At 44.8% G+C, this 15,048-nt stretch overlaps 1 protein-coding gene across 11 annotated transcripts in view; it reads left to right on the forward strand.

Moving 5' to 3' along the window:
- Pdzd2 (PDZ domain containing 2) overlaps positions 1-15,048 on the forward strand; it is a 372,451-nt gene that overhangs the window by 331,184 nt on the left and 26,219 nt on the right. For all 11 annotated transcript variants that reach the window (XM_076916410.1, XM_076916412.1, XM_076916413.1 and 8 more), the window contains 5 exons: positions 1,634-1,766; positions 9,552-9,633; positions 11,180-11,214; positions 12,105-12,261; positions 13,718-14,505. In XM_076916410.1, coding sequence (XP_076772525.1) covers positions 1,634-1,766; positions 9,552-9,633; positions 11,180-11,214; positions 12,105-12,261; positions 13,718-14,505 — 1,195 coding nt within the window. The remainder of the gene's footprint in view (positions 1-1,633; positions 1,767-9,551; positions 9,634-11,179; positions 11,215-12,104; positions 12,262-13,717; positions 14,506-15,048) is intronic.

The following is a 15,048-nucleotide window of genomic DNA, read 5'->3' on the forward strand; positions in this document are numbered from 1 at the left end:
ACTTTTTATTCATTTATGTAAACGTCATCCTATAAGCTGGGACTGTTCATATGGGTCCTGTGACTAGATGTAAAAGAGCCCTGAAGCCATGTTCGAGTGGGAGGTCTTATTAGTCAGTTGTTTTCACTGCCATTTGAGTGATTGTGACTGAAGTCACTGTTGTCTGAGGTCTCAGACCATCAGATTTCTTGATGCAGACAGTTGAGTTGTACCCTCAGCATTCCACATACACGAGAAATCTTAATATTCCCTTCTACAGTAATTGCAGTGGTCCATGCCCCCCTAAACCTCACAAAAAAATGTGCACATGTTTCACGAAGCACTCTGTACAAACAGTATCACCTTTCTTGCCATAAGCGTCTGAGTCCTTTGGCAGTTGAAGAATTATCAAAACAGCATTCGTTGAAGTTGCCATCTTGGAGGCCGTGTTAATAGATTATATTACATTTTTCGTTAATCATCAGAGTCAATTTCCATATGAAAAGAAAAACTTAGCAAATCATCCAAAGTACATTAAAGAAAATATACTTTTAGAACCCAAAGGAAAAAAAAATCCTTTAATGACATCCCAAGTTGATGTTTCTTTCTTGAATGGTTCCATATGCCTGGGGCCAGCCAAATGAACATTCCTCAAAACCCATGTAAAGGGTCTTTGTTCTTTCCTGCCTGCCGGGCACTCTCCCGATAATTTCAAGTCCAAAGAGGCAACTTGTCCTAAGTTTCTCATTCGTTCAAATTTGAAATATTTGTACAAATTCTTAGGTAACCTTGGAGCGCCAGATATTTCCTCCTTTGACTCTATTACAATAATCATCTCAAGATGGTAGAAAGAAAGGAGAAAGTGGTGCTGGTCAAGAGACTAGAGTGTGATAATTAAATCACACAGACCTTAGATAACTCAGGTGTGCTGGATTAAAGTGGCCTCTGTAGGCCTCCTATTTGAAAGGAATACTCAAACGTATCTGAGGTGTTATTCGGCAACCTCCTTTGTACAGGATTTCACATACAGTAGGTATTCAGTAAGTGCTACCTTTCCTTGTGATCTTTTTATCAGTTTTATTCACATTCACTATTTCTTTTGTTGTTGTTGTTGTTGTTGTTCCCCCACCCACCCACCCTCTCCTGCCTCCCCACCCTGGCATTCCCCTACACTGGGGCATTGTGCCTTCATAGGACCAAGGGTCTCTCCTCCCATTGATGCTCAACAAGGCCATCCTCTGCTACATATGTGGCTGGACCCATGGGTCCCTCCATGTGTACTCCTTGTTTGGTGGTGCTTTAGTCTCTGGGAGCTCTTGTGTGTGTGTCGGGTAGGGGGTGGGGGAGTCTGGTTGGTTGATATTGTTCTTCCTATGGGGTTGAAAACCCCTTCAGCTCCTTCAGTCCTTTCTCTAACTCCTCCATTGGGGACCCTGTGACATTTACTGTTTCCGATAATGGTCTCGGCCAACTTAAAATGTGACGTTTATATTGAATGAGTTGCTTTTTTTTTAATAGATGAAAGAATGTCATTTGCTTCTTTGAAGTACTCAGAAAAAAAATTCATATTCTAAAGCCTTTCCTGAAAGAAAAAGCTATCTTAGCTTTTAAGAATCTGACTTTTGCCACAATATGTTATTATGTCCCTCTCTAGCCGGGGAGACCAAATCCTGGAAGTGAATTCTGTCAACGTGCGCCATGCAGCTTTAAGCAAAGTACATGCCATCTTAAGTAAATGCCCCCCAGGACCTGTTCGCCTGGTCATCGGGCGACATCCTAATCCAAAGGTAAGGTATTTTACCCTGCTTTGAGTATGGGACAGTGGTTTGGTTGCTTGTTTGGCCAATGATAGCATCCATACATGAGCCCGTCCATCCACTTCAGTGAGAGAGTTCACTTGGCCAGGACTGGGTGTCAGCCTGTGACTGAAGAACATGGAAAATGAATCTTGGATCTGGACTTCTTCATCTTCGCGGTCTAAAAAAATGTTATTGGAAACTGTTGCCAAGGTGGTGAATTTAAAATCTGATCTCATGGAAAGTCGGACTCCAAGTAACCACCATGGCTGGCTGGCTGCTAGTGAGATACCTAATACCTACATCAAGAAAACCTGACCATGCTAGACTACCTAATCTCTGCAGCCTGTTCTTGCACTTTGAGATAAGAAATCTGAGGGGGGTTGCACCTGGGAGAGGGTTCAGTGAATAAAATGACTGTCTTGGAAAGCAGAAGCGTCAGAGTTCGGATCTCTAGAGCCCACATACAGCTTGACATGCTAGTTCACCTCTGTAATCCCAGAAAGCCTATGGGAAGATAGGAGGCAGAGACATGAGACTCGCTGGAAGCTTGTGGACCAGCTAACTGTGTATGCAACAGGGAACAAGTAACCCTGCCTCAAGGTAGACGGTGAGAAGAGACACCCCAAGTTGTCCTCTGGTTTCCACACATGTATCCACACTTACACGCTTGCACACATACACAGGACACACGTATACGTGCTAAAAAGAAAAGAAAAAAAAATGTCTTTTGAGCCAGTCTTTTGTTTTGCCCATATGGTGGAAATTCTATCCTTTTTAAATTCAATGCTAATTGATTTTTAAAGCAAATCGAGAGAGTTTTAAACTGTATTCAGGTAAGAAATAAAAAGGTGTGTCAGGAGAGATGGCATCGCAGTTACGTATACTTGCTGTTCTTGCAAAGGGCCAGAGTTCAGGTCCCAGCACCCACATGGTGGCTTAGAACTACTGACCTCAAATACCAGGGGACCTAATGCCCTGTTCTGGCCTCTGAGGACATGAAGCATAGAAATGGTGCATATGCATACAGATAGGCAGGCAGTCATACATATAAAATAAAAATAAATAAATCTTTTTTAAAAAGATAAAATATGCAGTTTATTAATAGAATCATTGTCTGGTATGCTCAAGGCCCTAGGTTTAATCTCTAATGCCACAAAAGTAAAATGATTAACTAGTTAAAATAAACTTGGCTAATATATTTAATTCACTTCCCACTGACTGTTGATGCATTCCTATCAAAGGTCTAGAGTGTAGAACTTTTGGGGACAGTTCTTTGTCCCCCAAGGAACAAATGTCTCCAGCTCTGAGAAGGATGGATTTCTCTGTGTTTCATTGTGAAAGTTAAACAAAACAAAGTAAAACCAAACTACTTGTCTTATTGGAGGGCTCTGAGCTCCTGCAATTTGAATAAATAAAAATAAGTTGAAATTTAGGTGTGTACACCCACTTCCTCACTTTGCACATGCTACTCTGTGGATTTTGCTTTCATCAAAGTTGAGGAAAATACAGGCCAACGTTTCAAAAAAAAAAAAAAAAAAGTATAACAGACAAAGGATTAATTTTATTAGACACCATGAAGGATCCTATTTTCCATCTCATGGGCAAGTCCTCAAGACTGACTGACTTGCTTAACCCATACCAGGATCTTTTCCTCCTACTACTTTCATAATTCTTCTCCAGACTCTACACCCCCACCCCTCCCACTACCCTCCCTCCCCACCCCCACTCCTCCCCTCCCACTTCCCACCTCCCTACCCCCACTCCTCCCCTCCCACTTCTCACCTCCCCACCCCCACTCCTCCCACTGCCCTACCTCCCCGCCCTCCACCCCCAGTCGAATAGATTGTACTCACTTTGTCCAGAACTGGTTTTGTTTGTTCTGCTAAAGACATAGCCTTAAGGTGTGACAGCTTTGTGTCGTGTGGATAGCCCATAGAAGAGGAGAGGGGTGTCTATGAACTGGAGCCAAGAGATATAAAACTCCCTGAAGCTCAGCCCTTTTTCTGGTTGTGAAGACGTGCATGTATAGTCTTTGGGTACGAATGAACAATTAAGCCACCTTTTCTGGCTTCATGTTTGACTTAGCAAGGGAGAAGAAGGAGCCTTCTAGTCTGATGCTTGTTGGCAGCCCACCCCCAGGTACTACAACCTTTGTGAACCTACTAATGAAGGAAAGAGCGTCCTTTTGGAGGCCCTGGGGATCCACTGGCATGTGTTGAGGTTGGGGAACAGGCAGCTTCATGACCATCACTTGGAATAGAGAACCGGCCCTCTCCATGTGTCCCACCTGCCCATGTTCAGATCACAGTCCTGTCCTATGGGAAATTCATTACCTAATGGCTCATTGAGCTTCCGAGGGGTAGAAGGCCATGGTAGCGTCCCAGAGCTGCACAGGTGGATGAGATCAGTCTCCTGAGAAGGGACTCTTAAACTGAAGTCCATGGAGTCCTATGAAGACTTCACAGATTATACCAGTTTGGGAACATATTGGTGTTTGTGGGTGATAGTCATTTGTTTCAAACTTTCAGTCACCCATGCCCCCAAAAGACAACTGTTGTGTGAAGGTATGAGGACTTTAGACACAAGTAGAACTGAACTAGTTTAGAGATGTCCCCTTCTGACCCCAACAGACGCTTCTGTAATTGAAACCTAAGAGCTCACTAATTAAAAAAAAAAAAAAGAAATTAAAATCACTTTTTTACTGTTAACCCATTAAAAACTCTTTGGTCATCTCTTCCCTGCAAAGTTGCTTTTAAATGTTTTAAGTAAACCTCAGCAAGTTCAGTTCAACCCACTGTATAAAATCATTTTTGCTGAATATAAAAAAATTAGTTTGTTTCCAAGATTATAACCAGATTGCATTGAAACTCAAAAGGCTCAAACCATCGGTTCTTCCTGATACTCAGTACAGAGATGAAGTATCATTTTCATTATTTCCTGGATGGTCCCAGGCTACTCAGCGGATTTTATGTCTGTGAAGGCCATATCGGTGGTTTCTTTTTTGTTTCTTCATTTTAATTTTTCAAGACAAGGTCTCTCTGTGTAGCCCTGGCTGTCCTGGAACTCCCTCTGTAGACCAGGCTGGCCAAAAAGTCTGGGATCCACCTGCCTCTGCCTCCCAAGTGCTGGGATTAGATGTGTGCTAAGTGGTAATCCTTTGTAGTATTGGTCCTGTGCTATGCAGATAAGCACTGACAGAAATCCATGTCTTGGTCTAGGGGTGTGGAGACGGAGAAGACACTAGGACAGACTACACTGGTTGTTGTTGTTATTTGTCTGTTTGTTTGTTTGAGGTTTTTTTCCCAGATTACTTTATCTACCCACATTCTTAGAAATGTCTTCCCTAATACATTTTTTTTAAGATTTATTTATTTTTTATTTATATGAGTGCACCTCAGCTGTCTTCAGACACACACCAGAAGAGGGCATCGGATCCCATTACAGATGGTTGTGAGCCACCATGTGGTTGCTGGGAATTGAACTCAGGACCTCTGGCAGAGCAATCAGTGTGTTCTTACCCGCTGAGTCATCTCTCCAACCCCTAATACACTTTTTAAAAAAGGATTTTTATTGAGACTGTGTTGTGCTTCGTAGACTCTCTGTTTCTGTCCCTACTAAGTTCTCTCTGGGTCACATTTAACACTTAGCACCACAATCCACTGTGATTCCAGCATGTGAAAGCAGTTTCCAGCTCCTCCCCCCACTCAGACTCTAACATTCACCTTCCACCCACACACACCATCCAGCGTTGCTGTACTTGACCTAATGCCCCTGACCCCAGTGACATTAAGACACATAAGCCACAAGCCTGGAGGCATATGTGGCTTCTAGGGCCAGGATTTGTTCAGAGTTCTTCATCTCAGCCCGAAAGCTTTCTGCCAGTGTGACCCATATCAAAACAACATTTCAGTGAGAAGCCTAATCACCCGTATAGACGGGTGGTCCGAGACCCCATTAAACACACAAATAGATTCGTTTTTTTTCCAGCCACAGTAAAATGGTCTGTGATATGCTGGAGATGTGCCCAGCAAAACTGCACTTCAGTAGTGGACGAGCCTTCAAGTTCCCTCCTAGGTAAACATGATGTTCTTAGTTGTCATATGATACTGTATTTTTCTTCTGGTCAAGATTCCATCTTAGATTTAATGTATTTTCGGACCACTTATTCAGCGTTCCGTGCCAGAAGGACACTGTGATACAGAATACATGTGCCGCCTGAGTTTTTGTGTGGTTCCAAGAGAAACATCACAGCGTTTTGCCTTCTCCCGTTTCTCATGTGTGGAGCAGTGGCCACCCAGCTGGGATACTCAAACCGTCTACGTCTAGACAGCTAGGATGTGGACTTGTTAGGAAAGCGGCTTCTCCCTTGTGTTCAGTAGAAAATGAACGGGGGGATACAGAGAGTGGCTTTTCTCCCACTCAGAAAAGGAGTTGCAAATATTGAAAGTCTATTTTCAGGAAAAACACCGTTATTTATGCTGACGTTTTCCCTGACACATGTGTATAGCTTTAGTTTGCTCTCTAGAGGGGTGCACATGTGTGCCAGCCCAGGTGCCTTAGTGTATATATTTTATTTCCTGTGAGGCCCTCTCTGAAGTAGTATATAAAGGCCATGGCGTGAGTATGATTCATTGATTAGAGTAAACCCTGTATTTATTTATTAAGACAACTCCACATTCCAAATAGGATTTACGTTAAATATTATTTTGGTATACAAAATTACCTTCCTAAGTTTGAAATCGTCTTACTTTTGAAACAGAAACTAAGTGTTCTGATTATCCTTTGGATTTAGGATCACGGATTGGTATATCTCAAGCTTTATGAAGAAAAATTCCCATGAATAGTGACAGTTAAAGATAGTGCTTAGGGAGCAAGGGAATACCTCGGCGGGTAAGATGCTGGCTGCACAATCACGAGGACCTGGTTTCAGAGTCCCACCACCCACGGAAAAGCCAGGTACAGCAGTGCGCCTCTGTAAACCCAATGCTGAGTGGGTGGTGGGGCCAGATGGGCCCTGTGATGAGGTCATTCAGCCTAGCCAATCATTGCACTCTGGGTCCAGTGAGAGACCCTGTCTCAAAAACAAGACAGAGCAATAGAGGAAGGACATATAGTGTCAACATCTGGCCTCACATGTGACACACCTGTGCATACTCACAGAAATACTTTTAAATCAGAATACATTAACATTGTTTTAAAAGAACAGGATAACAAAGGGGAAAGAATTCGGTGGATGTACCACTGTATCTATAAATACAGAAAGCATAGAAGAAATCCAAAAATCATTTAAAAAAAAAAAAAAAACTTCATAATGATTATCTCAGCAAAAATAATCAGTAATGCTAAAGCCAAAGATGTTATGATGCGGTCCAGTACTTCGTATGCTAACCTAAAAACACTGAACATGCAAACACAATCACACACACATGGGTGCAGGAAACTTCCACACTCTCAGACTATCTCTATACACACTTACTGAACACAAAAATCCCAGCAAAGAAATCTGGCTCATTCCAGTGTAACTAAGATGAGAGCGTCCTGTTTGTGGAGTCCATGGCCCCTGAGTGACGGATGGGGGAAACCATTTCTGTAGCTTTTATGAATAAACAAAATAGAATCTGAAGTTATGTGTGAGGCAACTATCAGAAAGATCCTAATAGAACGCTCCGGTTGTCCTGGGCTCCTTGTGAATACCAGTATCTTGAAAGACAAAGACTCAGTACAGGTTCGGATTTCAGAAGATAGAAGAACTTGGGAGTCAGAGGAAGGCAGATCTCTGAGTTCAGGGCCAGCCTGGTCTACATTGCGAGTTATTGGATAACCAGAGCTACATAGTGAGACTTGTCTGGGATTGAGAGTTGGAATAGGGAATACACCGAAGACACATGGCAGCCAGATTCTAGATGACCAGAGTCAATCTTCCTATTAAAAAAAAAAAAAAACAAAAACAAACAAAAAAAAAAAAACAAAACTCGGACACAAGGATTCACAGCAGGTCTAAAACAAGTGCAAAGACATGGCATAAACCCTTACCTCGCTTTGCTCATGAGCTCAGGAGGAAGTTGCACAATAATTTGCATTTTGGAGGAGAGTCCTTGCCTCTGCACAGGCTGGTCACACACTCTGGGGACTGGTTGCAGCTGTAGATACTTCTGAGTAGAACTTCAGGAGAATGGTATTAGAGCAGCAGCCAACAGTGGACTAGGAAGTGTGTACTAGACACTCGGGAACAGCACGGAAGCTCCCGCGTCTGCCAAAGGCACCGTGGTGACGGAGCAGCTTTGTTTTCAGCAGATTCGTAATTAAATATTTATAAGCAAAAAGACCATAGTGTCTGCAACTTGCAAATGATTTAGCAGAGAAAGAAGGAATACTGTACATGTGGTGAGAAGGTAACAGTGACTTGAGAGCACTGAAGAGATGGCTCAGTTGTTAAGAGTCCTGGCTGCTCTTGCAAAGGACTCAGGTTTGGTTTCGGCACACAAGGGGCAGTTCATGACTCTAACTCCAGTTCTAAAGTATCCAGTGCCCTCTTCTGCCTTGAGGGCAGTTGACATGTACATGGGGGTACACACACGCATGCGGGCAAAACACCCATATGCATAAAATCTTAAGAAATAGTGAATTTAGGCGAATAGTGCATGGCCTCACACTGTTCTTGCATATTTTACAGATTTTTGTTAGAATAACATTTTTAATTTACATTTTTATTTTTGTGTAGGTGTGTTTGTGTTGTTGGTACACGTGCCTCAGTGCACTTTATAGGTCAGAGGGCAGATGGGAACTGATTCTGCCACACTGCTCCCAAGATGAAAGATGCTCTTCTTGTGACAACACCTTTATCTCCTGAGCCATCTTTGCCACCCCCAGGGGTTGTTTTGTTTTTTAATATTCTTAATTTTTAAATTTTTGCTTATTTGTTTGTTTTGATCTTTTGAGACAGGGATTCTCTGTAGCCCTAGCTAGCCTGGAACTCTGTAGATCAGGCTGGTTTCGAACTCAGACTTCTGTCTCCCAAGTGCTGGGATGAAAGGTGTGTGCCACCACCGCCTGGCTAATATTCTTAACTTTTAAATTGCATCCATTTATTTTCTGTGTATGTATGCATGAGTGTGTGTGTGTGTGTGTGTGTGTGTGCGTGTATATGTGTGTATGTATGCGTGTGTGTATATGTATGCATGTGTGTGTATGTATGTGTGTATGTATGTATGCATGCATGATTGTGTATGTGTATATGTATGCATGCATGTGTGTGTATGTATGCATGTGTGTATGTATGTATGTGTGTGTATGTATGCATGTGTGTATATGTATGCATGTGTGTATGTATGCGTGTGTGTATGTATGTATGCGTGTGTGTGTCTGTGTGTGTGTGTGTGTGTTGGCATGGGCCATCATGGTCCATGTGGAAAGGTCAGAGAACAGCTTTCAAGAGTCAGTTATTTTCTATCAGAAGGTATGGGGATTGAGCTCGGGTCCTCAGGCTTGGCAGCAAGCACTCTTACCTTCTGAGCCAGCTCCCTTGCCTGACTGTAAGTTCTTTAAGAAGAATGAGATATAAGTGTTCTGAAGAGGGGCAGAATCAGTGAATTGCAGTTGGTGGTCTCGTCGTATAGACACTAAAACTACCCATCATTCAACTGGACTTATATGCCATCGGAGTCACTGCTTCTAAGGTGTTCCCGGTCTTTGACCCTCTGGTCCTAACTACTTTTATTGGGGGAGAAATAAATACATAACAACATCTAATTTGTGCTTTCTGCTGAAAACCAGGTCTCTGAGCAGGAAATGGATGAAGTGATAGCACGCAGCACTTACCAGGAAAGCAAAGAAGTCAACTCCTCGCCCGGCCTAGGTACGATGGCACACTCTTGTTCATCACCGAGAGAAGGTTCTTGTTAAGTTCGCCCCTGGGTACTCCCCAAGCAGTAACATAGGGTTCTCTGTAATCACTAGGGCTAGTGACAGTTGCTGACAGAGTCTCCACTCTCTTTTGGTTTCTTCTTTTGATTTCTGCAGTTATTTAATGTGTTTCATTAAAGGTCTAATCACGCATGGTGCTTATATGACTATAATACTTTTATATATACTATATATACTATATATACTTTTTCAAAATAATTTGAAAAAGTAAGTTAACAGCCATTCATGAGTCTTCATGACTCATTCAAAATACATAGGTAGGGGATATTTGACACCAGAATACGAGTAATTTAGTAATACAGAGTATTATCCATCCAAATGCTGAGATTTCTCTATATGGATTTAGAAGTTTCAGTATAAACCACCTCCAGTTTGCTGCTGGAGACAGAAAAAAACTCTTGAGTTCTTCTCCTTCTGTGGAAATTTTCGGGCCGGGAAGGACTGCAGATCTCCTCAGCGTTTCTTATTAATTCAAAGCATTGTGTTGAGTTTTAAAACAGTTTCCTTAGTGTGCAAACCTATGAGGGATTCTATAGGCCACTTGGCTAGAGACCTCTCTGACATTCAGATTGATACCCTGGAAGAAAAGGAACTCGGAGATATGGGTTACTGGGTGTCAGAGGGAACAAGAACGGGATTTGGGACAGCCGTGAAATCCTTGATGATTTGCATCCATAATTAATATATTTAAAGTGGACTCGGCCATAATAGACTCTTTATTCAGCCTGAACGCTGGGTTCTCTTCATCCCAACATCTCTGCTTGATCAGGCAGCAAAGACTTTTTTTTTTTTTTTTTTAAAGAAGCCGGAATTCTCATGCCCTAAATCTCTTTTGCCGGTGACGTGTAATTTAAAGTCTGCAGGCCGCCGAGCTCTTCACCCGTCAGCTAAAAAGTAAAATCGGCATCCCACCACTTTCCGGGCTCTTTCATGAGTTTCTTGGATGGGGTTCATTGGTTCATTCATCCTTCTGGCCATTCACCAAACATGGCTGGTCGCTGGGGACTTAGCAGACAGCGGGTGCAGTGTGCGGGCAACACCCCTGCTCCGGGGGCCGCAGCCCAGTGGAGATGGAAAGATGCAGAGATCCACCCACCATTAGACTGTCCGGTCAGATAGAACACTGAAGAGGAAGCATTAGAGCCAGGGTTGTGCCACATTAGCAGAGTCTGGATGGATGGATAGAGGGAGAGAGGGAGAGAGGGAGAGAGGGAGAGAGGGAGAGAGGGAGGTGGAAGGGGAAAGGGTAGAGGGGTGCCCAGGTAGACTAGATACAGGGGTGGCTACCCAGGGAGACTGTGCACACATCTACCTATGCACGCAAGTCATTAGTAGCGCTCAGGTAGAGGAGAGTTTTATTGAATATGCTGGGTCCCTCCTCTTTTTTTTTTTTTTTTTTTTTTTTTAATGAACTTTATGAGCCTGCTTGTCACCCGAGCTTCATCCCATTAACCGTTTTGTGAATCCCTCCCACACAGGTACCCCCTTGAAGAGTCCCTCTCTTGCCAAAAAGGTGAGTCAAAATGCATTTGGGGACCCACACGGCAATTTTCAGGAACCTCTCCGTCAAGCCACCAACCCCAGCCCGAAAAACCTACAATAGTTGCATCCTGTCACCCACTTCATACAAGGAAGTGGCAACCACACCAGTTTGAAAGCAGACACCCAAAGGTGTGCTTCTCTTAATAAGTATTCATCCACGAAACGATCAGCACAGAAACGAAAAGGCCCGGAGCCTTTCAAACGGCTCACTTCGTAATAAAGGCAGCCAGGGTTCCAGGGAGCCCGGCACTGTGAGGACACAGGGAGTGGGATTCAGACTGGACAACCCCAATGCCATCCCACCACCAGGTGGTTCATCTGTTGGGCCATACATTTGGGCCATACGCTTAGACTTATTTTCTCTCTCTCCTTGCAGTGGTTTTACTTTTTGTTTTGCGGAGATAGTTGATAGTTGTAGGAACTGCAGAGATGGCTCAGCGGTTAAGAGATGGACTGTTCTATCAGAGGACCCGAGTTCAATTCCCAGGACCCAGTTGACAGCTAGCAACAATCTGTAACTCCAGTTCCAGGGGATCCAAGACATACATGCAAGCAAAACACCAATGCACATAAAACAAACAGATAAAACAGATAAATAAAACTATTGTAGGTTGTTTTTTTTTTGATCATTGCTAAAATGTGCCTCCACCCCATCTAAAAAATAGTGTCTGGCTCATGTTTTGATGTATTGATGTGGCTTTAGCCACCCTACAGGAAAGAGAGATGGGTGGTCACGATTACAGCTGTTACCAATGATCAGGAATTAGAACATGGTGCCCCTGAGAAAACGGGAAGTCATTAGTGTTGCTCTACTCCTCTCTGGTGTATCTCCCTAAACTCGAGTATTTTCTTCTCCAACAGGACTCACTCCTCTCCGAATCTGAGCTCTCACAGTACTTTGTCCATGATGGCCAGGGCTCCCTGTCAGACTTCGTAGTGGCTGGCTCTGAGGATGAGGACCACCCTGGAAGTGGCTATGACACCTCGGAGGATGGCAGCCTGCTTTCTGTCCCCTCTGGTGAGCAGGAGAGCTCCAGGGGACCCCAGACTTAGCAGTACAATAAGTAATTAGTAGTCTCTGGAGTCTGCCTTGCCCAGGACAGCAAGGAGAGAAACCATGGACAGCTGTAAACCATGTGCCTAGCTGAGTAGAGACAGCATCTACTCTTGGCCATGGTGCCCAACTGTTCATGCAACAGTGAGTTGCTGGACACACATTCTAGTACCAGGGGTGCAGGAGGCTTATCCAGACATGCTTTACATGCTTTATATGCCATTTAAAGTACGTCACCTTGGGTTTCCTGGCATCAGAATGGGCAACCCAAGGCGCTCACGATTGAAGGAATCCCGGGCAGATTCCAGTTCTCTTCCCTCACTAGGCTCTAAGCTGAATTTTTCTTAGAAAGCAGTGAGTTTGAGAAGTGCCGTGAGAAGCACTGTTAGCAAAAGGTCACTTCTGCTCCAGAATCCTCAAGTCTCTGCCCGAATGACATCATCTGACATAAACGCATTGAGCTCTCAGACTTCTGCTGTCAAGGGTCCCTTCCCTTTTCCTCTCCAGTGTTTGAGTTTCAGAGGGGCAGGCGATGGCAGACTCAGGGGGGCCACAGTAGGCTGTGCAAATGGCAAGCCTGTACTTCGTAGTATGAACAGAAAGCACAGGAAAGATTTGCAGAACCACATGCATGCCATGCCTCAAAGATGCCCTTCACCTTGAGAAGTTGGGTTGTGTGCCACGCCCCTTTGCTAAAGATAGGGAGGGACCTCAGGTGATGAGAGCACAGGTGTGAGGGATGTGTTGCTAGGGTTACCTGGTAGAGAGGAGTTCTTTACATCAGCACTTAGGTGGGACCCCACCCCCAACAACGTGGGAGACAAAACGGAGCTGAACTATAAGTTCTCCATCTCTAGAAAGCACCCGTTCAAGTTAGATAACCTAGGGTTGGTTTTCGTTGGTCTTAAGGTGAGGAGATGGCTCCGTGAGAAAGCACCTGAAGCACAAATGTAAGGGTGGGTTCGGATCCCTGAAGCCACCGAAAGGCAGAAATCGGTAATCCCGGTATGGTAAGATGGGAGGCAGACAGAAGAATCCTCGGGCGTTGTCAGGTCAGCTAGCCTGCCATATGTGATAGCAAAAACCAGATGTGCCTGTGTGGATATGTATTAATATGTCTATCTGTGTGTATACAAATAAAGGCTGCCTGACCATGCTGTTTGAAGCACAAGAAGCCATATTGTTTACGTGGATGTCCAGGGGTCATAGGTCGTGCCTAGCATGTTGAATTGAGAAGTGTTTATTTATAGTCTCAGGATTGGTTCTGTCAAGTGGCTGGACAAGGCAGACTTTATTTACCCTTGATGAAGAGGGAGCGCTTGCAAGAGTAGGCACTGGGATTTATTTCATTAAGGTTATAAAGTCAGGCCAGATTAGAAACTTGTGCTTTGTCTGATTCTTCTCTTTCCACCCCTTGCAGCTCACAAGGAGACGGGCAAAGCCAGGGCCAACAGCCTCGTGACACTTGGAAGCCAGAGGTCCTCTGGGCTCTTACACAAGCAGGTGACAGTTGCCAGGCAAGCCAGTCTCCCTGGAAGCCCACAGGTCCTCAGGAACCCCCTTCTCCGCCAGAGGAGGGTGCGTTGCTATGACAGCAATGATGGCAGCGACGATGAGGACTTTGATGGTGAGGGGGACTGCGTCTCCCTCCCGGGAGTCCTCCCAGGTCCCAGCAGGCCTCTGGTGGAGGATGACACTAGGCTTGCCTTGACAACCTCTTCCAAAAGTACTGACGTGAGCAAGCAGGAGGAACGACTCCAGAAACCACTGGTCAGCAAGGCCTGCTCTGTGCCTCTCCTTGGCAGCTCACTGGACTCAGAGCACAGGATCCACGATGGAACAGTGGGTACCCCTCCCAAGGCAGCCAGCCTGCCAGGCTCTGTTGAAACCTCCAAGAATGGGCCCGGATGTTCCAGGAGGAAGGAAATGTCAGGGTCAAGAAGTTCACCAAAGCTGGAATACAGAGTCCCTGCAGACATCCAGAGGCCAAGGAGCCCAGAAAACCGTACCTCACCGCCACAGAAGAATGAAAATCTGGTGTCCAGACACAAGCCTGTGGCCAGGATCAGCCCACACTACAAGAGGTCTGATGCTGAGGAGGCCCCAAGTGGGACAGCCAATGGACCGTGTGCTCAGAACTTGAAAGTCCAGGTGTCTTCCGTGAAAGATCCCGTCACCAGCCATCAGCCAAGTGGAACTGCAGAGAAGGTAGCTGACTCACTTTTCTGTTAGGTTTGAATATTGTGGGATGGCTATAGAGCACTTTGTAAGACGCAGGGTAACCTGGGAGAAAGGCAATGACTGAAGGATTAACAGTCGTTTAGTGGGTGTTCGTTCCTAAGGTGGCAGGGTGTTAGTCATAAGATCACTCAGCCAAAGTGTGTGTACTCACTCCCTTCACAGGGCACCGAATGGGAAGGCATTGTGGAGCATAAGGGGGTGTGTGTGGGGGGGAGAGTAAAGCCCTGGGCCTGGGGCCAACTCACAAACTAGTTGGCACAAGTTAAGTGATAACGTAGACAAGTCATCGTGCCTTCCTAAGCCTTGATTCTCTGGGCTGTAGGGCAGGGGATTTCTGGCTGGCTGGCTGAGGGGGCGTGACCAGCAGATGTTAACTGTCATCCTCTCCAGCTAATGAGATTGGGAGGGATCCCTGATTACTTTCAAGATCCCTACAGAAATCCTGTGTGATTAGAGCTGCATAGAACCCTCAGGTGCAACAGCCCATGCCTGTGATCCCAGCACTCAGGA

This window comes from Arvicanthis niloticus, chromosome 19, assembly GCF_011762505.2.
Source record: "Arvicanthis niloticus isolate mArvNil1 chromosome 19, mArvNil1.pat.X, whole genome shotgun sequence".
Taxonomy (NCBI): domain Eukaryota; kingdom Metazoa; phylum Chordata; class Mammalia; order Rodentia; family Muridae; genus Arvicanthis; species Arvicanthis niloticus.